The sequence below is a fragment of the Barbatula barbatula genome (genome assembly GCF_947034865.1).
Source record: "Barbatula barbatula genome assembly, chromosome: 6".
Taxonomy (NCBI): Eukaryota; Metazoa; Chordata; class Actinopteri; order Cypriniformes; family Nemacheilidae; genus Barbatula; species Barbatula barbatula.
The window spans coordinates 21,125,681-21,150,446 of record NC_136765.1 but is presented as its reverse complement, the minus strand read 5'-3'; the positions used below and the strand labels follow the sequence as shown (position 1 = coordinate 21,150,446).

General features: G+C 38.7%; 1 protein-coding gene across 1 annotated transcript; it reads left to right on the top strand.

The window, feature by feature from the left end:
* The first annotated feature begins 5,621 nt into the window (after nucleotides 1-5,621).
* On the top strand, nucleotides 5,622-24,329 carry sptlc2a (serine palmitoyltransferase, long chain base subunit 2a). The gene is made up of 13 exons (XM_079458024.1): nucleotides 5,622-5,892; nucleotides 5,964-6,092; nucleotides 7,825-8,016; nucleotides 8,444-8,598; nucleotides 9,144-9,292; nucleotides 9,685-9,809; nucleotides 10,555-10,648; nucleotides 12,197-12,302; nucleotides 12,512-12,731; nucleotides 12,804-12,930; nucleotides 20,333-20,468; nucleotides 20,980-21,109; nucleotides 22,604-24,329. The coding sequence occupies exons 2-13, from the start codon at nucleotides 5,970-5,972 to the stop codon at nucleotides 22,721-22,723; spliced, it is 1,677 nt and encodes a 558-aa protein (XP_079314150.1). The 5' UTR covers nucleotides 5,622-5,892; nucleotides 5,964-5,969; the 3' UTR covers nucleotides 22,724-24,329.
* Nucleotides 24,330-24,766: the final 437 nt, after the last annotated feature.

The following is a 24,766-nucleotide window of genomic DNA, read 5'->3' as shown; positions in this document are numbered from 1 at the left end:
AACATTACATTTTTATGTAACATTTACATTATTATTTAAATTTTTCAAATGAATAAATAAATGGTGATATAATCATATAAATATATATATATATATATATATATATATATATATATATATATTTATATATCAAATAATCTAATAATTTCATTAGACTTCATTTCTTGTTCAGGGTGTGAAAAACGTATGATGAGGTGGATGGTTTGGGCATGTGCTACGTGTTGAAGCTAAAAAATACAATTGTTTACACTTTATATCATTGCATGTTGGGAAAGGGAAATCTTCTTTCCTTTTTTGTCTGTCTCTCTCTCCCTCGCTCTTCCTTTTGGCAGCCTATAATTTTTCTTTTTCAATCACGCTGGCTCCCATGGCAACTCTATCTGCTGAGTAGCCAGACAAGCTCTGTGAAATTGTTCCAGGGCCCCTGTAATTGGGTCCAAGTTAGATGCATAGAGTAATGTAGTGCGGCGGGAACATTATAGATGCTCGCTGTATGCAACGGACGGCAACGTTAGCTTTGATGTGAATATGTTACCTTTCACATTATTTCGCTCATAACGCACAACGGCTCTTTTGATAAAAGGCTCAGCAAAATGAAGAACAAAGGGCGTGTATTTGCACACCAACCCGTGATTGGAACCACATATTATTTATGAAATGAGAGGGTGTTTGGGATTGTCTTTTATACAAATATTTGAAGGAGAAAGTTTTGTTAGGGTGGCTTAAATGTGATAGTGTATTGACATTGATGTAAAGGAATGAGAGAATGATTGAGGCATTTATAGGATATATTGGATAAAAATGATATGATGTTAAGATGGCAAACTATTTTGGCAATTTTCTTAATTTGTTGATACAAAGGTGTGAGCTAATCACTAAATGTAAACCGCAGGAAAAACTGTAGACGTTACAAAATGTTATTGCTTTTTAAATATTTGACCTATAATCAGATTATCAGTTTTTTCAAATTGCTATAGGCCTGTCAAATAAATTGTTTTGTACAAGACAAGTAAATATTTTTTTTTATTAAAGAACTCCTTTATCAAGCAAACAGAAAGCTTTGTGGTAATAAACGATCACCAATGCCATCTGCTTTATCACTCCACTGATTTCAGAACAGTTTAGTCAGGTCTCTCATGTGCATGCTGTGGTCCATCAGCGTCACCTAAAGGACACTGAGTAAATGAAGCAGGAGATCTTATTTGACACCTCTGCTTGATTGTGCCCTGAGGACATCAAGATTAAGTCAAACATGTTTACACATGTTTAGGAATCTGATAGTGTGAGAATGCTGTGAAAGAATCAGATACGATATACTCTAAAGACATTTTAAAAGATGGTGATTTACACTATACACTGGAACTTGTTTTCTTTTAAAACTGCTCGGAGATTTTTTTGGGGGTATTTTTATTGCTCAGAGGTTGCTCTTTTATAGCTCATGAGATTTTATAAAGTTCTATATAAATTGTGTTTCATTTTTAAGGATCACCTTATATGTAGTCAATGCATATGGAGCTGAGAAATCGTAGCATGGTTGATGTCCTTCTAAAACCTCAGATGTCTATAAATGGTGTAATGGGTTTTATTATTAAAGACTGTGTATTAAAGCACTTTTTTAAACGTTTTATTGGTTTAGATATTTGCAAAACCTAGTGACAAACATAAAGGGTGAGTATGATTTATGACATAAAATTATAATCATGACATATGGAAATACAAGGTTTTAGAGGAACAGCAGCAATTGCATAATCTGGATTTGGGTAAATTTGATCAAAATAATGTTTGTGTTCAAATTGAACTTTTTATTGGAGACTTGGCAGAACGTAGCTCAGTTTCTAACATTGTTGAGATCATTTCTTATAGAGACATTTGTGAAATATGATATATACTGTACATGTGATATATATCAGGAGAAAGTTTCCATTTTCCTCCCATTTCATTGATGGGAGCAATAACTGGGATGTTAAATAGATCTCATCTGTAATTTTCTTTCGTTTGGGTAGTCCCATAATATTCCACAGCATATTATTAGTAATAGTTAACTGTTTTCTATCAAGGTACTTTGTGTTGCAATTATGAATCAAATAGCAAGAAAACAATAATCTCATTCTAAAACTGTTATGCAACTTCCCTTCAGATGAATTTCAAACCAGGCTTCATTTCTCCATTCGGAATAAATAAATCTGGATGGACATCTGCATTTGTTTTCACAAGGCCTCTTGTGTCATAATCTGATAAATGGAGCCAGGAAGAAAGAAGTTTCCTTCCAAATGTTCTAAAGCAAACAGGAAAGCCAAAGGATGCCAGGAACTTTATGTAAGAGGATCCAAAACACTTCCAGCAGTTCAGCACCAGGTCCAATGTTATGCCGGCTAAGGATATCTCAGCCTTTTCTTCCTGTAACATGAAAGAAGCATCCAATAGGATGAACTAGACCGTTGACAATCTTTATTTTCTGGCTGTTTGGTTAAGTTCATTCTCCTGGTGTAATAGTTTTTCTGTAATGTAGCCCTTTTTTCTGGTGCCACGTGGGTTGTTAATAAGAGGGACAGCGAGGAGACTGATAACAGCCTGTGTTACACGTGTACCGAATGATACATGTGACGTGTTTCTGGCTGTATCATCATGTGTAAGATTCTCTCAATGTTTACGTGACATGATTGGGTAGATAAACACTAAAATAAACCAACAGCCATCATGTTCAGGGGTCTGTATGTGGGTGTTTGCTGTTAATATACTGTTAATCAAATATTTGAGAAAATATTGCTTTCCGACTTATCTTTTTTGTGTATAGACTAGACTCCTTAAATCTCTAGGACCTGAATATTAACAAAAATAGATAAGGGTGGACACCAAGCATTACCTAGCTACTACCTAGCAACATGCCAAATGCGTCTTAGCAACCGTGTAGCAAAGCCCTTTCAACCACCCACATAACCTCAGTATCATGAGCTTTAAATACTTTTTTCATAAAATGTACATATCCAATATGAATATCCTTGTCAATGTTAAAAACAACATTAAAGTTCCATTAGCTTTCTAAAAGAGCTATTTATTTCATATTTCATACATATCAATGCAGTTAGTGCCCTGAAACATAAACCGCGCATGACACGCATCTTTTGGCGTTTATGATGTGAACGACTTTGAGAAATTACAGCGTTGGAGGGATGACCTCCAGAAATGGCACACAGCTGAATTGATGATGTCTTACCGGCACTGACAGCTGATAAAAGTGAAGTTGTTTGTAAAAATACACAAAGAAGGATATAGTCACATCACGTTTTCATCTATTCATCTGCGCCGCCACGTACGCCACTTAAAAAACGGCTACCTTTAGGCCTACTTGGTTTCCATCTCCCTCCTTTCTCTCACCCACTCACTTTCCAATTTCAATGAATTTGGAGCGTGTAGCAAACATAAATCTAAGCAGTTGGAGAGAGATATAGAGGGACTGCGAGACACTGTGGTACCCCTGCAACCCCCCTGCCCAGAAACGCTTTATTCCCATCAGCTGCGTTTTTCTTATCACTCCTTTCCAGATGCACGTCGTGCAAGAGGCTCCATAATTAGGTGGCGAGATCTCGGTCTCCGATCACTTTGGTACGTTATCAGCTCTGACACCAATCTCCTTGAGTGACATTCTACCCATAGGTTATATAAACCACAGTCCAGGTTCGGTGTGTGAGAAGTCAATACAGCGAGATGAAGTGAGGGGGAATGAGCATTAAGAGCCCCTCAAGACCCGGGGCCACGTCTTTCCTACAGTTCTCTCCTTTATAGTTTTTTAATTAAACACACAGAGCTGTTCTGTGTAAAGAGGGAGAGAAAAGATTAAGACTTGATGTGCGGAAAAGAAACAAGAAGAGAGATAAAGTGTTTGTGTGCGATGTTTTTTGGCAATGATTCTTCGGCGATGGTGTTAAAATCCTGTTTTTGCCTGGGAGGAGTAAAGTTAAGATAGCTTAGAGCATATGCAATATAAATGGATTCAGGAAACTACGAGGGTCAGCCAATAACATTTGTTAAACATCTCATGATACATAAAGGATATCTGGCCCTAAACTTTAACAAAGCTAAGATAAAAGTTACAAAATAAACGTCAAAACTGTGGCTGCATCAGGCCTTTTGAGAGGGTTTGATCGGGCTTTTGTCCTTTGCAGGATACACAGGGTGTAGTCTGCATCGTGCAATGCGCTGATTCGGGCAAAATCCCCCATAGTTCCCCACAGGGATTGCACAACCGGTGATGTAAGAGAGACACCAACTGGCCCAAATTGTTCACTCCACCCTTGCAGTTTTGTTCCATCTCCAGTTTATTTCCATAGTGTTTCTTTCCAGCACAAAACACACTAGTGTTAATCTCTAGAATTGGCTTCAGGGGCTAAATCTCACAAATATTTGTAATGGTCAAAGTAAGACTGAAGTAAAAAAGAATAAATAACTAAAACGAATTATTATTATTGTAATGTGATATATATTTACATATAGTATGTATTTTTGTATAATAATTATGTTTATAATTATTATTATTAGGTTCTGCTGTAGGCTTATAGCAGTAATAGTTCAACTGTTGTTTTTTAGATCCTCAAGATCGAACTGGAGAGTCGAATATGAGTAAAAAATGAGTATTACAAACAAAACCTAAGGTAAAACATCTGGCCACATTTCGGTAATATAAATTTGTTGGTGAAAATGCCATAAAGTTGATAAAAAAACAATTCAGCAAGATATTCCAACTTTTATTACGTTTTATATTCCTCATGTATTTTTATGTATTTAACTTCAACATTCAAATGCCAGTGATTTAAAGGGATAGTCCACCCTAAAATAAAAATTCTGTCATCATTTACTCCCCCTCAAGTTGTTCCAAACCTGTAAACATATTTTTTTGTTCTGATGAACATTATTTTTGATAAAAGGGTAACAACTGACATTCCTGAGACATCCTTGACTACCATAGTAGGAAAATGTATGTATAATTTTATCTTGAACAAAATAAATATTTTGAAGAATTTAGGAAAGCAAACTGTTCTAGGGCTCTTAATTAACATTTTCATTTTTCCTGCGTGGTAGTCAATGATGTCCCAGAAGTGTCAGTTGTTAACATTTAAAAACTAAATCTTTCTCTGTGTTCAGTAGGACATTTATATTTGGAACAACTTGAGGAGGTGGGGAGGGAGTAAATGACAGAATTTTCATTTTGGGGTGGACTATCCCTTTAAGTGATATGTATCAGCATGTTTATTATATGATTTGATAGCGGTATTGTACGTTTATGTATTATCTAATAGCATAGTGGTAATGCATTTATGTATGAATCTAATAGCCAAAGTACTTTTCCGGTTTTAAATCAAGTTTATTTAACTCCTTTGACTTCCACGCACGAGGATTCATCTTGATAAGACTTATTTATATAACGGAAAGGGTTCAATCAGGAAATGGATGCGATCTTTGATATGCCTTTATCTTAGATATAGCGGTACTTTCTCCTCCAGCCAAATCAAACAGTCGTGTTTACATAATTGACCAGCTTCGTCTAAACATGTTATATAAGCGTGTTTGCCTATCAAAGTCGAACTGATAACAGCACCAGGCTGTAAATTCGATCCGATATCAACGCAAACTAACTTCAGCATCGCACAACTACTAAAGTCGTCTCGAGAGAAACAGGTAAAGCGCACAAAGGTTACTCGAGTTCATTCGTCCTCACGCCAGCGCGCGACAGGGCCACACCCTTTTTTAGGTCGTATTGCCGCTAAGCCACGTCCAGCCAAGCTCACCCGCGATCTCATTGGTCGGCGCCGCTTGCCAGAGGCGTCGACTTCCGGTTTGCGGAGGTTGGAATTTCAGGTTTCTCTCTTGTGGGTAGCGGGGAAGCGCGTCACCCTGGTACGCCGATCACCGACTCATTTTCATCGTTTTTCGTCTTCATGCATTTGATCGCATGTGTTTTGTCTTAGATAAGCATGACTGAAAGCGCGGGGAATAAGAACGAAGATCGTCATGCGGCGAACGGGGTGAAACCGGGAAAAAATGGCTTGATGAGGAATCATCAAATCCATCATCGATATCAACAGCAGGAGAAGAAGGTGAGGCCAACATCACGCATTGAGATTTTTGAGACGAGCACGTGTGCGTGATATTTCTTATTTACATTTTGCGCACGTGATACGTGGTAACGCAACATATGTTTAAGATGTGGCTGCCTGCCTGCTTGGTACGTGACGTGCAATTTCACTGTTTATGGCTTGGTCACATGTGCAAAAGTACTCAAGGAAATGTAGACTTGATCCAGATTTTATTTTGGAGATGTGGCCATCGCAACATCAGAAATACAAGATGATGGGATGAAAAGTTGATGCGTAAAACTAGTTCAATCAAAGTCGAACTTTGACAAGTTAGGTCACCATATGGTTAACTTGTGCAGGAAGTGAATTGAAGCAACCCATGACTCTGGTTAGCACTTCATTCTGTCATGTGTCTTCTAGTGGGAGGCTGGTTTAATGAATCCAAGGATCCGTCCGTATTGTCGCCACACCTTTCTTTGTATATCTCAACACACTGGAATATTTATAAACAACATTCATCATACAGAATTGTATATTCCTAATATCAGGGTTCAGTTGTGCATTCGGTTCCCAGGGACGCACACACACGCAAACAAGTCTGCCTTAAAAACACACAAAGTAAACGTTTGTTTAACCAATGTAAATCAGCTGCTCATTTTTCCAAAAGTCTTTCCTAGAAGGAATTGTCAACACAGCAGATTAATGCAAAGTTGTCTTGCAGCTGGTCAGGGCTCACGTGCATGTCACTGTTGCTAGACCCCGGGTATTTGTTAGTGGGGCATGACTAGTCACATGTTTCTGCAAATCACAGGGTTTTGAATGCACCACTTAATCTTTGTAGTTCAATTCTTGGTGAAGCGATAATGTTACCGTTTCTAGCCTCTTGGGTTTTGCATAAGATTGGCAATGAATGGCCTAGTTTAGGTATCTGGGGGAACATACAGTGTGGTGGTGTCAAAAAGAAGTTGAACATGAATTGCTTTGCATACCAAGTTTGATTCCTTTTGAGAAAAGAGTGCACAAGCACATTTATAAAACCGTAGAAATTTTGGACAAAGTATAAGGTACAGTGTGTAATTTTTGGGAAGATCTATTGATAGAAATGCAATCTAATACACATAGTTATGTTTCAGATGTGTATAAAAGAGCTTACACAATGAAGCGTTATGTTTTTATTACCTTAGAATGAGCTATTTCTATCTACACACGTTGCATTGTCGTGTTTACATTTAGTCATTTAGCAGACGCTTTTATCCAAAGCGACTCACAAAGAGTTCGGGGAGCAATAAGCGATATGTCATACAAAGAGCAATAGTACAACAGGTGCTAATACAAAGTTACTAGTTTCAACAAAAGCTAGACCACTACCTGTTGAGAGAAGAGGGTTAGTGTTTTTTTTGTCGGTGAAGTATTCGCAGAAGAGGTGTGTTTTGAGTCATAACACAGTGATACACTTTCTATATCTAAATATGTCTCGGGCCACTTTATACAAGTCAACTTCAGCCTAACATTTGTTTTGCTTTCCAAACTTTGTAACTTTTTGAGTAAAGCTCTATTTCGCAATACACAAAGTATCTTAGGAATGCCTGTCACGGTTCCTCTGCTGAACCGTTAAGCTAACTGTAACATAGATTCTGATGTTCTGGTTGCTCAACTTAAACAATGCAGAGCAGACACTTTAAACATCTCGCAATCATTAACCACAATGTGATGCTGCCATGACTACAATGTTTTGACAATTTGTGGTTTACAGGCGTACCAAGTGTGCAATGTAGAGCTGTGCAACAGGCCATTCGGTGAATCCTTCGAGGAAACTCCCATGCTGGTTGCAGTGCTCACATACATGGGCTACGGCATCCTTACGATCTTTGGATATCTGCGGGATTTCATGAGGGAGTGGAATATAGAAAAATGCCACAATGCCAAAGAAAGGGAGGAGCAGAAGGTAAACATTGCAATGTGGATGATAAAAAAAGGGAAAAAAACGCTTTGATTGAAGAAGGAAGTTTGTTTATAATAAAATTCCCTGGCGTAGCTTGAGAAACATTCTTGTAGGTAAAAGTGCATGTCAGACAAGATGGTGTTATTTCCAGCAGTGTTCATTAACTGTAACTGACCGTAGGGCCAAAGGGAGCATTGTTGCAAAATGCTTGTTAATTTATTAGCCGAACGTGGAGAGGAAGAGAAAACTTTGTCACAGGAAGGATATCGTGCACTTTTCCATAACTCTAAAGTACACAAGGGCACTGAAAGGTTGCGTTTTGGTAAACGTTGTGCTTCCTAAAAATACTTTTCCCGGACAGACATTAAAATATGAGGAGCAGTGACACAAAAATGTCAAGCATGTAACTCCTTTTTTTCTTCTGTTCAAGGACTTTGTCCCACTATATCAAGATTTTGAGAATTTCTACACAAGGAATATATACATTAGGATTCGGGATAGCTGGAACAGACCCCTTTGCAGTGCTCCCGGTGCAAGGTTTGACTTTTTGGACCGAAATACCAACGATTACAACTGGACCTTTCAGTAAGTAGGCTATCCTAAACCAGAGCTGGAAAGTATTGGCTGTTTGACTTGTTGAGATAAGAGCCACATAATTAAAATGTGCAAATAGCTCTTATATCAACTCCACTTTTAGGGTCATGTGCAGTACATTTTGTTACGTCAAAATTAAAAGCGTTCCCTTAAAGATTTAGTTCACACAAAATTAAAATTAATTCATTATTTTCACTCTCTTAACATTGCAGAGAGCGATATATATGACTTTCTTTCCTCTGCAGAACACTGAAGAATTATTTTAAAAAGAATGTTGGTAACAGGGAACCATTGGTCCCCATTGACTTGCATTGGTTTTGAGTCCATCGATAGAATCAATGGGGACCAATGGTTTTTGGTTACCAACATTCTTCAAAATATCTTCTTTTGTGTTTTGCATAAGAAAGAAAGTCAAATGATGACATAATTTTAATTTTGAGGTGAACTACTCTTAAGTCTTTTTTGTTCACCGTGGAGGCCTAAAACCAGTTTTTTGTCTAAAATAAATCTTTCAAACACTGTACTTGCTCTTACAGATACAATGGCCGGGTGGTGAGGGATGTTATAAATCTGGGCTCGTACAATTACCTGGGCTTTGGTGAGAACACTGGTTCTTGTGCCGATGCTGCTGGAGAAGTGACGATGAAATATGGGGTGGGCGTGGCCAGCACCAGACAGGAAATTGGTGAGTTCCCATTGGTTACTCTTATTGTTTGGAAAATATTACTCATAGACAAGCAAATAGTTATCATTGCTGTTTAACTTATCCTGCACCATTACCAAAACGCATCATCAACCATGTCGGAACCACTTTGCAATGCCCTAGCAACCACCCAGAGCACCTTAGGATTCCGTTAGCAGGTTTTGCATGGTCAAGCATCGCTTGCATCTTCCTTAAGATTTCTTCTTTTGTTTGAATGTTCAACCACATGCACCACACAGTTCTTATAAGAGCCTTTTAAGGAACGAAGCCATTATCTTCCTAAGAAACATACACACGTAGAGCTTCTCCAGTTACTGTTTACAGTAAATGAGCGTTTGCTTGTAGTAGCAGATTGATTCTTATGATTTGTTTAGGTAACCTCGACATGCATGCAGAGTTGGAGGAACAGGTGGCCTCTTTCCTGGGCTCGGAGTCAGCCATGGTGTTCGGGATGGGGTTTGCTACAAACTCCATGAATATTCCTGCATTAGCTGGCAAGGTTTGAAAATGCATTCTGAGCTCCAAAAGTCTCTGTTTCGCCTCCCGTATCACATGCTGTGTTGATCCACCCAGGCAACTCCTAAAAATTGTAGCAGTTTTAGTTCAGGCGTTTCTCCTCTTGGCCTGTCAGTGCATGCTTAATAACATGCAGTAAGCCGTAGTGTGCATTTCTCATGTCTGTGTCATTCTCATGAGACATCTCGTACTGTATTTGTCATGCTCTATCAACAGTGCAGATAGAGCTGATCGCTATGGAAAGACTCCCGGATCCAACTCAAACAGTTTTAAAGCCCAGACATATAGAGGATAGTTTTGATAAGGCACAAAAAAAACCCACAGGAAACATGTGCTTAACAGCAAGAGGACCAGAGAGATTTCACAATTCCTTTAACTGTTACCGGGCAGTTAGCAACAGAAACTTCCTCTGGTAGATGGGAAAACCAAAGATTATGAAACGTGAGACAGCAGAAGCAAAAACATGGCGTGTTTTTAAAGGAACGGTCTGCTTTTTAAAAAGCGTATATTTTGCTGTTAGTTTGAGGTTAACATTTTATTTCGTTAATCGTAAAGCTGTAGGTTTTAATTTTAGGTAGCACATATATACTGATAAAATATGTTTACACAAAATGCGCTGTTTTGTTTGTTGTTATAGAATAAACCTATCCGCCAAGTGTGTTAATGTAAAATAAAACTGTTCTGGTGCAGATATCACAGAGACCTGTTTTTCCTTTCTTCACATGTAGGGATGTTTGATTCTAAGTGATGAGCTGAACCATGCCTCTTTGGTGCTGGGAGCACGGCTGTCTGGCTCCACCATCCGGGTCTTTAAGCACAATAGTGAGTTTGCACAGACACGTATCTTGTTATCAAACACCTGTTGTCATCACAAGGTGAAGGCTGAACTCTTGGTGGGGCTCCAAAACACACAACATGCTGCAAACACAAAGCATAAACCATCACTGTGAAACTGTTGGAGTGGAAGATTAACCGACTTGTTTAAAATCTTGCGTTCCTCAAAAGAATGACCATGCATGGGGTTTGCTTATTTGTAGTCTGGATGTTGCAAAGTTTGGACCGCTTTCTCCATGGCAGTTTTGGTTAATGTCCAGTTAAACACAATGAATATAGATTTTATCACCGGAAAGGTCAACTCTCCATTGCTCTTTAGCCGAGGTATTCTAAATGAATCATTTTAAATTGGCAATATCGACAGATGGCTTCCAGCAATTATTTAATGGTTTGCTAAATTGCTAAGGTCTCTCCCGAGGTGAATGCATAATGTCAGTTGAAGCCCTCGAGTCAAAACACAGAGGACTTGTGTCCGTCCTGGGAAAGTTTGCAAGGACTTTATTAATTAAATTATTGAAGTGCCCAAACCTCACCGGCGGTTTGTTATGAATTAATATGTTGTCGTTCAACACTATGGCCAAGGACTAGGGCAGAATTTTGCTATACTATATAAAAATCCATAGAAAACCACAGATGTGATTTATGAATGTGAGCCACTTTACCAGTAGCTTAAGTAAACAATAATGCAGTTATTTGTTATGAAGACAACTTGGGGAAATAACAATCACTCGTGCCCCAGGGGAAATACACATATGTGCCACACATTGTTATTGTACTCGTGGGACCTTATGGCGCATAAAAATACTTTTTTGTTTGGCTGCACGATATTGAAGAAGAGCGTGATATGCGATAACTTGCAATAATGCAATATTCTATATGATGAAAATTTGATAAAATGAAAAGGAAGGCTGTCAAATAATTAATCGCATCCAGAATAAAAGTTTGTTTTTACATTATATATGTTTGTGTACTGTGCATATAAAATTTTTATTTACATATAATTTAAAAGATAAATATGTACAAGTAACTGTTCCTAAATATGCACACATGTACGTGTTTATAAATGCAAAATGAACATGCACAGTACATATACATATTATGTTAACGCAAACTTTTATTCTAAATGCGATTAAACGTGATTATTCATTTGACAGCCCTAATTAAACTAGTTTAAGAATGGAAAATATAGTAACCAACATACAGTTTTGTACACTTTTTTTTTTTAGTTAGAAGAACGCATCACTACAACCTCTGAAAAGTTAATAGCCATGTTTTAATGTTGCAGTATAATTTTTTTGGACAATGCCGTTTAAACAGCTTGCTGTATATATTAGTTTGCTATGAGAACGTCACCGGTTGTTAATCGTCTTGCATACGTCAAAGTGCCACACTGATGAAATACATACTCCTGACTTTGGATTTAATAACAATGTGGATCATGTATCCAACTATTGCATTACCTTTTGATTGACGTGATTATACAGTTGTATTTAAAAAAACATTTTAAATCCTATCCATGCATTTTCCTCCAACTAGATATGCAGAGTTTGGAAAAGTTGCTTAGAGATGCTATAGTTCACGGCCAACCCAGGACACATCGACCCTGGAAGAAAATCCTCATTCTGGTGGAAGGCATCTACAGGTGTTTCATCTCTCTGACTTTCTAGAAATTCATCTCATTCATATAAATGTGCATACTGTATTACCATCGTGTTTTTTCAGCAATAGCATGTTTTCACTTGCATTCCCTTACACACCCATTAGAATTGGTCCTGTTGAACCATCTTAGAAGTTGCAACATTGCTCACATGATATAATGTTTTGTTTGTGTGTCCTGTATCCTGTCCACAGTATGGAGGGCTCCATCGTACGGCTACCAGATATTATAGCCCTGAAAAAGAAATACAAGGCCTACGTTTACCTGGACGAGGCTCATAGTATCGGGGCATTAGGACCCACTGGCAGAGGGGTGGTGGAGTATTTTGGACTGGACCCTAACGATGTAGACATCATGATGGGCACATTCACAAAGAGCTTTGGTGCTGCAGGTGGTTACATAGGAGGTCGAAAGGTAGTAAGCAATTTACAGTATGTTTAACCGATGTACAAAGCATTGTGAAAACATCTTGGCTTCGTTCTGCAGGATTTGATAGAGTACCTGCGGAATCACTCGCACAGCTCAATTTACGCCACCTCCATGTCGCCTCCTGTCATGGAGCAAGTCATCACTTCTATGAAGTGCATTATGGGAGCCGATGGAACGTCAATAGGTGAGTTTTGCTGACAAGTTTGTTTTTTTGGCAACCTTAATACTTCATGCTTGACAGAATCGGAGGCATTCAAATAATAATTTTCTCTGACAAGTTTTCCCAACACTTAGATTATCTCCATTGGTCAGACAGGTACATAGAAAGGCTCTGCCCGGAAACCATTCGAATGATTTTATTGGTGGAGCCAAAATTGCTACGTAGATCTGGTCAGGACCCAAACAGAAAAAGTTATTTTAGCGCAGTAAGTTGTCATGCTCTCAGAAATTCAATAATTCCCTCTTCAACCCAGAAATGATTAATGGAACGGCGCTCTGTTAATGTACATTTACATTTATGCATTTGGCAGACGCTTTTATCCAAAGCGACTTACATTGCATTGTACTATACATTTCTTTTGTATCTTGAGTAAGTGCAATCCCTGGGATCGAGAACCCATGAACTTGGCGTTACTTGCGTCACTGAGCTACAGAAAAGTTTTGTTAGTAGATACTTGTAATGTTTTAATGCTACTAAATCTTTCGTATTATTGTTTTAATGTTACCTAATACTTTTAATATTACTAAATCCAGACGTTACTTCTGGTTTGAAGTAGAAAATATCGAATTTCCGAGAGCATGTGAATGCAGCATCACAATTGAAAAATGGCGCAATGTTGAGTTTGCCACAAGGTGGCAGAATTGGACTAAAAAGAAACGATCATTGACTTTCAAGGATGCACCATGGAGGGTCTTCAGCATTTAAAAACTCATTTACATCAGATGTCTTACAGAGTTTCAAATAAGAACCGGTCGTATTACGTAAGAAACGATACCATGGCGGCAAAGATTTTTTTTAAATAAAGCACCATGTCATTTTTCTGTGCAGGTATATATCACAAAAAACATCAGTCCAGCTGTCAATCAACAGTTGTTTTGTAAACGGTCTGTGTGCTTCTCCGTACGTAATACATCGGCGTCTTTATTATGAGAAACACGTCCCTTTACTTCATCAACTTCACTGTTCTTGTCTTTGCTTATTGACTGTTCTTTCACTGCAAAAATACAATCCCGGGGTTTGTTTGCTCTTTGCGTTCTGGATAAACTTGGCCCAGGAATTGAAATAAGCATTTCTCAAGGATCGCTTTGAAGTAAGCCGTGAAAAAAAAAAAAGATCTGTCAGTTGTGAGATTTTTCTTCGTACAATTTCCCAAGCGCTCATGAAATGAGACTGATTAGTTCCACAGCTGTACACCGACTCTGTCCAGGTAAAATATTTAGCTCAAAGTTTAAACTTCAGAAATGTGTTAACAATTACCAATGTAGCTAGTGTGATTTAGACCCAACAAACTGCCTCTTTTCTCCCCCCCACTCAATCAATGTTGGCAGCTACAACAAACAGGCTCCCCCGGTCGGTCGGGTCCAGGTGAGATGCTCAATATGACTAATATGAGGATTAGTTTGCTTTGCTAAGGGCTATGTTAATCCCTGCATACGCAGGCCCCACAAAGACCGTGATTGTTCTCATTATCCTTTGAAGAGTCACCTAACAATGTCTTGCTGTCAGTCTTGTCCTTCACCCGCTGATGGATTGACTTCTTGTCTCTCACCAACATTAGATGTTTACTGACTGCTTGTTGAAACGGCAATCCATACTTTATGTACTTTTTTAACGCGGTGATGTCAAATGGACATTTCCAGCAAAGTCGTATCCGACAGCTCAAATGATAAGTGATAGTTATAAGCTTGCACTGCGACACTGGTGTTTTATGGATTAGCTTTTTTGGTTTATTTTCAACTGTACAAAACTCAGATTTCAGCTATAAAGCATTGCAGCTTCTATGTAGATGAGCTAGCTTTCTGCACTGTCCTCAGATTTGAAGTAATACGGTGTTTTTTGACAGACCTCAAGTGTTTCAAAGGGATAGTTCACCCAAAATGAAGTTATTTTATTTACTAACCTTGTCATTTCAAACCTGTTAGACTTACTTTTCCGTCAGAACACAAAAGTAGATATTTTGAAGAATGTTGGTAACCGAGCAACGGCGGTACCCATTCATTTCAATTGGATGGACACAAAACCAATACACGTCAATGGGTACCGTCGTTTGGTTACCAACATTCTTCAAAATATCTTCTTTTTCTTGAACTACACTTTGATGTTTAAGTCAACACTATTTATCGTTCCTCTTATAAACATTTTGTTTCTTTGGTTTACATTTGGTTATATAATGATCCAGCGGTGAGAAAATATGAGGCCCTTTATTTGATTTAGTTGGTGCTGGTGGAAATTTGCAGTCTAACTCTCATTATTTAGCTTGGAACTAAAAACCAGTGATTCATATTCTGTCTCATCCCAACTACAAAGAATGGATGTCACAATGGTATGAATGGAAGAGGAGCTATTAGGTGCATTCAGTAATAACAGGTTACAGATTAACCGATGACATTTATTGTAGATTAACTGATATAAGAGCATCCGAGAACAATCACTGTGTGTGTGTGTTTGTGTGTTTGATGGGGGTTGATGCACAAAGAAAACTAATCAAGCAAAGGTCAGCTGGGAGACATCCTGAGAATCCTCGTGGGAACTTAACCCTCTTCTACCCTTCGTTCTGCGGCCCACACTTGTTCGGCTTTTCGTTACCCGTAAGTCTGTCATGTTTAATTTAAAGCCGGCGTAACAGCATTGATCTGACAAGTGACTTCACTGTGAACAAATTGCCTCCAGCTCTCATTTGCTGCCAATGATTCAGTCTGTTCCATTTTATATTTCTTCACAGCTTGTCGTTTCATTTTGATTGTGTTAAATCAAACATTCCAATTCCCGTCTGATCACGGGTCACGTCTTAATATAATGTAGCGGATCTTTGTCAGCTAGAAAGCTTTAGTTTCCAGTTTCAATAATGTTGAACTGTTTTAATGGCTCTTGAAGACAATTTGACACTCACCGCAAATGAGCGTCGACATCGCCAAGTGTGCTGTAGAGCACAAAGTGCCAGCTGCAATCGGGTGCCAAGTTTGTTTTGGATGCCAGACTGGGAGGTTCAGTGTACTTCGGTCATTTTTTAAGTCGGTTTGGCCATTTTGTTATTACATCATCAACGAAGCAGTTTTAGAAAGTGGATGTTCGTTGTGCAGATATTTGTTGTGCATGAGCTCAGATCTTAGCCAGCTAAAGGGCAGCCAGCCAGATCATTTTATAATACAATGCATATATGTTATCTAATATGATATACTCGTGCATCATTTAAGTGACCTAATGACTCCTGAAGTGAAGAACAATGTATACAATTTTGAGCTCTGCGCTATTGTATCGTGACTAGTCATATGCTTGTTTCTTGAGACACGCAAGAACCAATGACGTTTGAATCTTGCGCTCTGATCTGTTCGTTTACATAGTTTAACCTTTGTAACTATATTAAATAATGTATAATAAAATAAAGTATATAAAAATATTTTCTTGCACAATGTATTGTTTTGCTACGGAGGACATTTATTAACACCATTTGGTTGCATTGTGGAGCGTCATCATTTTGAGGCTTTATATATATATATATAAATATATTTTTATTTAAGTCATTTCAATAAGAATTGAATATCTAATATACAAAAAAAATGTAAAATAATTAATATATTCAATTATTAAAATTTAGTTTTGGGATGGCATGAGGGTGAGTAAATTATGAGTTTTTAATTATGGGTAAATTATGGAAGAGTTTTTATATTTGTGTAAACTATACGTTTAAATGTTGCATCCTTGGGCTGAGGGGAAATACGGTTCTTTTTAATTGGATCTGGTTTGCCAACCATCCAAAAAACTGAGATCCAAAATATTAAACCATCCTGCTCTTGTTCGTTCACGGGTCAAATGGACTTTTAGTGATGGCATCCAAAAGTTAAGGTTTCCCTCATAAATCATGGTAGTTGACCATGTTGCCATTTTCATCTTGCCGTGGTGTGTGGTTGTGGCTTGGTTAAGTGAGAAGGGAGTGTGCAGAATCTCATTGTTTAGCCCGACTTCTACTCTGTACACACAGGCGGCTTCGACAAATATCGGGCATTCATCTTTGTCTTGAGGTGTTGACGTGCTCCGTGAGAAAGGGCAGATACATGTGTTTTGAGTGTAAGAATGTGTTTACCCACAGCCCCCTTAGAGAAGGTTAATGGATTGTTATTCCAGATGTTGTAATGAGCTTCTGTTTCATTGACACTTCTTCTGGAAAGATGCATTGTTGCGGGAGTACCTCAGACGTCTGTCAACAGCCCTTCCTATCTAGCCTTCATTGACGACTTCATTAAAGGTTATCCGAGTAGTTTGTGTTTCACCTTTGGAAACGTATCCACCAATGCTCTGACCTTTTTGACCCAACTCGTGTGGAATATCTGGCCGTCTTTCTTCTATAAACACCGCTGCCCTGGAGACGACGTCAGCATCTGCATCTGTGACGACCGCTTGTGAGAAGTCATAAAGGTGAAAGTACGGACCGCAGATGTCTGTTCTCCGGATAGGTCCTCGCGAGGGAGTGCTTTCGGCCCCCTCGACTCCACACTGGTGCTTTTACTTATCTTCTCCCTTCAGATGAAAAGGAAGTGAGGAGGAACTGGCGTTTCAAAAAAGGGAAACGGTCCCCACATCTGGAAGCTCTTTCGGTCCCTTTCTTTGCCTCTCCAGATCCTCCAGCTCTGGAAGTCTGGAAGGAGTTAGCGGGGGTGTGCTTTGGGAAACTAGCTGTTGAAAAGGTACCCCAGAAAGATTTACTTTGGAGAGCTGGATGTCCCTCCCCCAACACCCTTCGGCCCTCGCTCGCTATCGGAGCAGCCCGACGTTGGCCGGCTTGAACTTCCTTGAACGGCTATTGCTTTCAGATGTTCTTGTATGGGGGGTTGTTTACCTGAGATGTTTGTCCAGCTGATCAAGACTTTTGAGAAAAGTGCCGTCATTAATTAAGAGCACCGCAGGATGCCCAATTGTCCTCTGTCAGGGCTGTCAACCATAATAGCCATGCTTTAACAATGTCTTCCTGGAGGCAATGAGAACACGTCTCCAAATTTGGATGATTCATTCTCATCAAGCTCCTGTGATTCAGGTTTTCTGTGTGGTTATATAGAGATGGAGGAACACATGTGGGCCGGTGGCATCTGTAGTTCACTTAAGTTTACAGCTGTAGGTTAGCTGGGCGAGGAAACGTATTAAGAAACCACCATGATCGTAAAGCGAGTGAGATAGGCTGCCAGCGTTTAACGTTACTCATTGGCCAGGCTTAATTTCCTTAGGGCTGAGCTGGTGACCCGGTCATGACTCGTGGAACCTGCTTTATCTGTCAGTGACCAATTTTCATTGGGGGATTGTGGAAGGACTCCAGTTTCACAGCGAGTCAAGTCTCTTTTCACGAGGGCTCATGGGATACAAGCACACATTGTCAGTCAAAAGTTTGGAGACCCTTGACTGAAATGTTTCTATTGATATTAAAAATCTCTGCTTTAATGTTCGAAATTACTTTTGTAGACAACAATATAATTGTCTTAACATATCAGTTCCTTTCATTACACTTTCAGAGAAAAGGTTTAAAACTGTGCCTCTTCCTGTTGTCTTTTTTTGTACCTTATTGGTACATTTTTGTACCCGATTGACCTATTGTGCACCTCTGAAGGTACAGTTAAATCTTTTGTGCTCCTGATATTTAATAGGTCCTCGTTGTACACAATAGGTCCTGAGGCTAATGTACCCGAAAAGGTACAACGCTTTAGGTGTTGTATACCTGTAACGGTACAAAAAGGAACCGTCAAAGGTACAACCCATAGTGACAGGATAATGTACAGTTTTAAACCTTTCTTTTGACACTGTTGAAAACTAAAATGTTATACAAATATATTGGATGACATACCAAATAATGAAGAAAAAACAGCCAAGAAGAGACCTCAATATGAACCTTTAAAAAAGCTTCCCAGGGTTACATCTTGAGAAGCTGAATGATAAAATTGCATGAGAACGATTTAGCAAATTCTAGGTAAAGGGTAACTACTTTGAAGATGCCAAAATGCAACATAGTTTTGATTTATTTTAGATGCTATTAGTCACAGCGTAACCCACAGTTACGATTGTCATTTCCACAGTTTGATGTGTTACTGTTGTTCTAAAAGGTGGAAAAAAATAAAGAAGTTTTGTGACATATGTAATTAACATACTGTTGAAGGTCCAAAAATCCATCATAAACGTAATCCACATGACTCCAAGTAAAACATGTTTGTGAAAAAATCATATAAACGTATTGAGCAAAGACAGGTTGGAGACTTTGAACATGCATAGATGAGAAATCCACATGCGTGTCGCTGCGTTGAATCTCATTGGTTCTGAGACACGCTTATTGGTTCTTGCTAAAATGTTCAAAATTGTAATTGTTTTTACACACCAAGATACGTATATCAAGTAACTTGCAATTTTACATTTTAGAGATGGCGATAGTGAGCCAAAAGTTGTGTATTGCAGTTTAAATTGAGATTGAAATTGGCAAAACCAGACCCAAGGATAGTTTGCGTGGATAAGCGGTTCATAGACATTTCAGTGTTGGTGTCAGGCTAAAGGCACGGCAAGTATGGCCACTGTTTAGATTTTTCATCTGGATGACACTGAAGTGAGACATTGTCAAAGATCAGGAATTTCCTCTGTTTGAGCCTTTAGCATGAATGGAATGTTTGACAATACACAGCCAAGGCTCTCAGAAACCTAAAACCTTTACCGTGAATCACTGTTGGACTAAATGTTTTAGGAGTTCTGGTGATGGAACACAATCCCAACACACTGGGAGAAGCGGAACTATTAAAAACTAATTAAGTTAATAATTTTTCTGTCTTTGTCAGGATTATTGCAACCATACTGTTAGGCTGTTTGCATTACTGTTCTTCTCCCCCGGCAGCTGCGCAGACGATCATCGCAGACTCCCCGCACGCCGCTGTAACCTGTAGCGCCAGTGTTTTATTTAGCCAGCTGATCAAAATCTTTCTGGCATAGACATCAGGGCTTGTGGAACTTAAGTGTGATAAAAAGCACTTTGGAAACAGAAAGTAAACATCTGATACATCTTTCTCTGTGTAGAGGGCATGTGCGTCTATGATGTCACAGGGGGGAAATGTTAAATGCCTTGTAAAATCAGCAGGTATTAAATATTTCTCCTTTAACAGTTTCTGATCTACTGATCGCAGAGGCCACAGTTCAAGGCGCTTTTTTATTCAAAGTATAACGTTTATAGCTCAGGTGGTCGACTTTTCTTGTATCTGAAGTAATGAGATCTGTGGGTTGGTAAATTTTAATTGTCCGATCGCATGAAAGCCTGTGGAAAAAGACGCAGAGTGCCAAATGACAGAATCTCTCTTGCTTTCTCAGAAACCTTCAGCTTTTTCAGTGTTTTGTGGTTTCTTGGTTGCAGGTCTTTCGCGAATCCAGCGGTTGGCTGAAAACACTGTATATTTCCGCAGGAGAATGCTGGAGATGGGATTCATTATCTACGGCAACAATGACTCACCTGTGGTTCCCATGATGCTCTACATGCCTGCCAAAATCGGGTTAGTCTTTTGCCCTGCATTCAGTTTAAAGGGATTGTTCACACAACAAATCTAAATTCTATTATTCGTAATTGTGTATGGACACAGTTTGAGACATGTCTCTGTGGTTTTGTGTCTTTACAATGGAAATCAATGATAGGAAATGTTGTTTGGTTACCAATGTTCCTGGAATGACATGAGGTTGAATAAATGATGAAATATGTGTAATATTTTTGTCTTGTTTCTAGAGACAAAGGTTACTTATCTAATTGACCCAACTAAACCCGAATGCATACGGAAATTTCTTTATTTTGTCATTATACAATGTCTGCAGGAGCATTAAATCCAAATGTCTACAATAGGATAGGCCTAGAATTGGAAAGTGTGAATGTTAGATAACAGTTTGACCTTGGGTTAGACTCGTAACAGAGTATCATAATAGGAAATAAACAAGCTTGAGTTTACAAGCTTAGTTTGGAAATAAATACTTCAATGTTTTCTTTAAGATTGATGAAGCTTTGTGTGCTTCCAGGGCGTTTGGTCGGGAGATGTTGAAGAGAAACATTGGGGTGGTGGTGGTGGGCTTCCCAGCCACGCCCATCATCGAATCCAGAGCCCGCTTTTGCATCTCTGCGGCCCACTCCAAAGAATTGCTGGACCATGTGAGCCGTTCATTCCCTCTACACAGCAAACACATCCACTTATTTAGATGACTTCAAAGCAACATTGCACCCATTTTTACTTATGCCCTGAATTTTAATGTTTACAATGGAATATGTTGAGTTAATGGAAGCTTGTTGACATACTGATCTGTAAGTCAAAGTTGTTTAAATGCAGAACCCTATAGGGAAGACTTGTTGAAATGTGCTGGCCGCTCCTAGAGTTTAAAGAAGAAAGGACAGTAGGGGTTTCAACAGGAACGAGACCAGAAATATCTGTCACCAAGTTAAAACGGCTGTCCATCAATCTTCTGAAATGTAGCATCTCAAACTCGATACACCCACCTTGTTTGAAAATAAGCAGCGAGTAGAGAATTCCAGGCTCCTCCTGGAACTGTCCTACGCTATAAATTAACATGGGGCTCGTCTGCGGCCGCCATTGAAGGGTTTACATAAGCAGCGCCTGCCACAGGGGTCTGCGCTGGCAGTAGATCAAAGAGCATCTTAATCTGCCTCCCTAAGGACGCTTTGATTTAACCATGGTGAAAAGCACACCGGCGGTCAGCCCCCCTCCTCCCCGCGCTTAAGAAAACACTGTGCGCTTTGATGTGACCAGTTATCGCTTCAACACATTTTTCAATGTCCCTTTGACATGTTTTTTATTTAAATTGTATGGAGTTTATAAAGTAGGTTGTTTTCTGATATGGTCTCTGTTTTTGAGTAGATGAACTTCTTTTCTTTCTCCCACTGTGTGCAAGTTAGTAGTGATGTTGCTAACTTACATTTAGACATTTTATCAGTAGTGTATTTCCTGGGTATGGAACCCACAACCTTTGCGTAGTAATTGCAATGCGATACCATCTGAGCAACATGAACACGGTGTGAAAAATCATAATCATAAGTAAAAAAAATTCCTGTAAAAGCTACATTAAATCGTCTGAAAATGATTTATTTAAAAAAATGTTGTCCTCTTAAAGGGATAGTTCAGTCATTTTTTCACCTTCATGTTGTTTAAAACATGTATATGACTCTTTCTCATGTGAAAAACCAAAGAAGATATTTTGAGAAATGTCTCTAAGGCGTTGTATCCATACGATGGAAATCAATGGCGTCCAGTGTTGTGTGATAACCAACGCTCTTCAGAAGGTCTCCTTTTGAGCTCTTCAGAAGAAAAAAGTCATACAGGCTTGGAATGACACGAGGGTAACTAAATGATGCAAGAATTTTTATTTTTGGGTGAGCTATCCCTTTAAATAACGTATGTAGTCGGCAAATTATGTGTTTCATAGTGGTTTTCCAAAATGTCATTGTAACTTAATCCCAGAAAGTTATTTGAAAGAGTCACATCGGGATGTAGTCACATCATTTTTTACTTCACTAAGTATAAACTGGCAGAATTCTAAGCGTCGCATTGTAGGTGGCAGCCGGCTCCTGGCACCGACGTTATGAATTACATGTGTAACCATGAAAGTAATGGAGCGTGTTGATTGTTTTCAGGCGCTGGGTGTGATCAGTGAAGTCGGCGACCTGCTGCAGCTGAAGTACTCGCGCCGCAAAATTCTTCCTTCGTTGGATCGGCCCTTTGACGAGACCACATACGAGGAGAACGAGGAATGACACGCTTCCTGTCTGAAGTCACCAAACGTGCACTGCTCATCTTCTGTCCTCTTAAAGAATGCTGCGAACCACTTAATAAATACAACTCTTTTAAACCTAGGCATATCATCTTTATTTTAACACATAAAGCTCTGATCAGCACCACACTGACGCTTTTACAAAGAAAAACTTTGTCGCTCTCCGCTTTCCTGTTCATTTGTCATTTCAGTTCGGCTTTGACGTGCTGTTTGGAGTCTGTTCGTAACACACTGTGGCATTCGTTTCGGGAAATAAATACTTCCATGCCTGCCACAAGAGGCTGACTCTTGTGTACTTGCTAAAGCCATATGTCAGTGTAAACCTCAAAAAAAGCATCAATGCATTTTTTTCCCCTGTAAGTGAGAACAGACACAATGCATATCCCATAATTCCAAGGATCCTGGCCTATGTGAGGAGTTACTGTTTCTTTTGATTGCATTGTCAGTACATTCACTGTAATCTAAATCAAACACCAAATATCCACAACTTGGCTGTTCGGTTTATTGTTGTTTCCACATATTTTGAGTTGCTGCCAGGTCTGGTGTCTTTCTTTAATCTGGCTATCGTTTTTCTTATGTTACTGTTGTATTTATTTTTTCAACGTAATATAAATCGCAGAAGGCAACGTTGGTTATGTCCGAGTGAAATCTGTGAAGGAACGTGCATATTTATCACATTTACACCTCCTGAGAAAACTTGGCGACCGATTGCTTGCTTGAGCGGTGCAGACATTAGTTGCGTGGTAAGAAACTACAGAGGAAATATGACTGAACACTGCTTAATGCAAACTTTAATACACATTTTAAATATGGACCGTGATTGTCATGTTATAATTTCAAGTCTTAAACAAGCTTTTTAACCTCGTTCAAGAGTTAAGCTTTGTGTTCACGTTTCTGTATTCCTGTATGTTTCTTTAATGTACATATTTATTTATTATTCATGTTTCTTATCTTTGACTGTTTGGAGAAGTGTACTTTAATCATCGACGGCAGCTCTGGATTTCTTAAGCACATGCATGATGTGCATGCTCTCAGTGCTTATACTACTGATGAGTATTTTTATATCATGTTGTTATTCGTGCATGTGCGATGTAATCACTAAATCTGCTGGTTTATTATGCTTTAAAGGTGTTGTACCTGCACACCCTGTTTCGTGGCCTCTGTTGCTTTAACAAATTTGTATTGTATGGTCATACATTCACCTGTGATTTTTGTTTTTACAACCCCTTTACAATATCAAAATCCAGGGATGTTTATGCATTTCATTTAACTTCGGTTTCATTGTGTTTTTCTTTTATCCCGTGATCCTTGAAAATCCAAAAAGGTCATACAAAGTCAAATGGACAGATATTAATATAAAAACAAACACACGTTGTGTTTAATAATGAAAAAATACCATTGGTTGCAATGATTGATGGGAAAACATCCCGTTTAGATACCTGCTCATGCACTATATGTGTCCAAAAAAGATTTTGCTGCCTGTAGTCCATACTGTTTTTGTAGACCTACTTTTGAATCAACCTGGGCTTTGTAACAGTTCAGAAACTTTTTCACTCCTCTACGAAATTAAAATACAACGACTAAATATGTTTCATGTCTTCTGTTTCTATATATTAGATTTTAGTTTTGCATATTTGCTTGAATTAATGTGTATTTAAAATTGTATATTTTTAATCCAGTTTATAGTCTAGGAACTGAAATATTGTTGTGGATGGAGTGGTGTGATGTCCTCGAGACCACATCTGTCTTAAAGCTGACAGACATCGTTGTCGGTCAAGATGAAATGACACACTTTTCCCAAATCTGTGTGAAAATTGTGATGTAACGCTCAGTGATGGGAAGCAAGCGTACAGAATCGTGGAAAAACTCCAATCCATCTGTTTAAAAAGTATGATGCCAGTGCCCATTTCACAATAGTTGTTTTTGTGGATGTGTTCAAACATGTGACTGTAATGTTCCTTTAAAGGTTATTTAAAAAAAGGTTAATATGACTGTATATGTCACCCAGTCAGATGTAGGGAAAGGG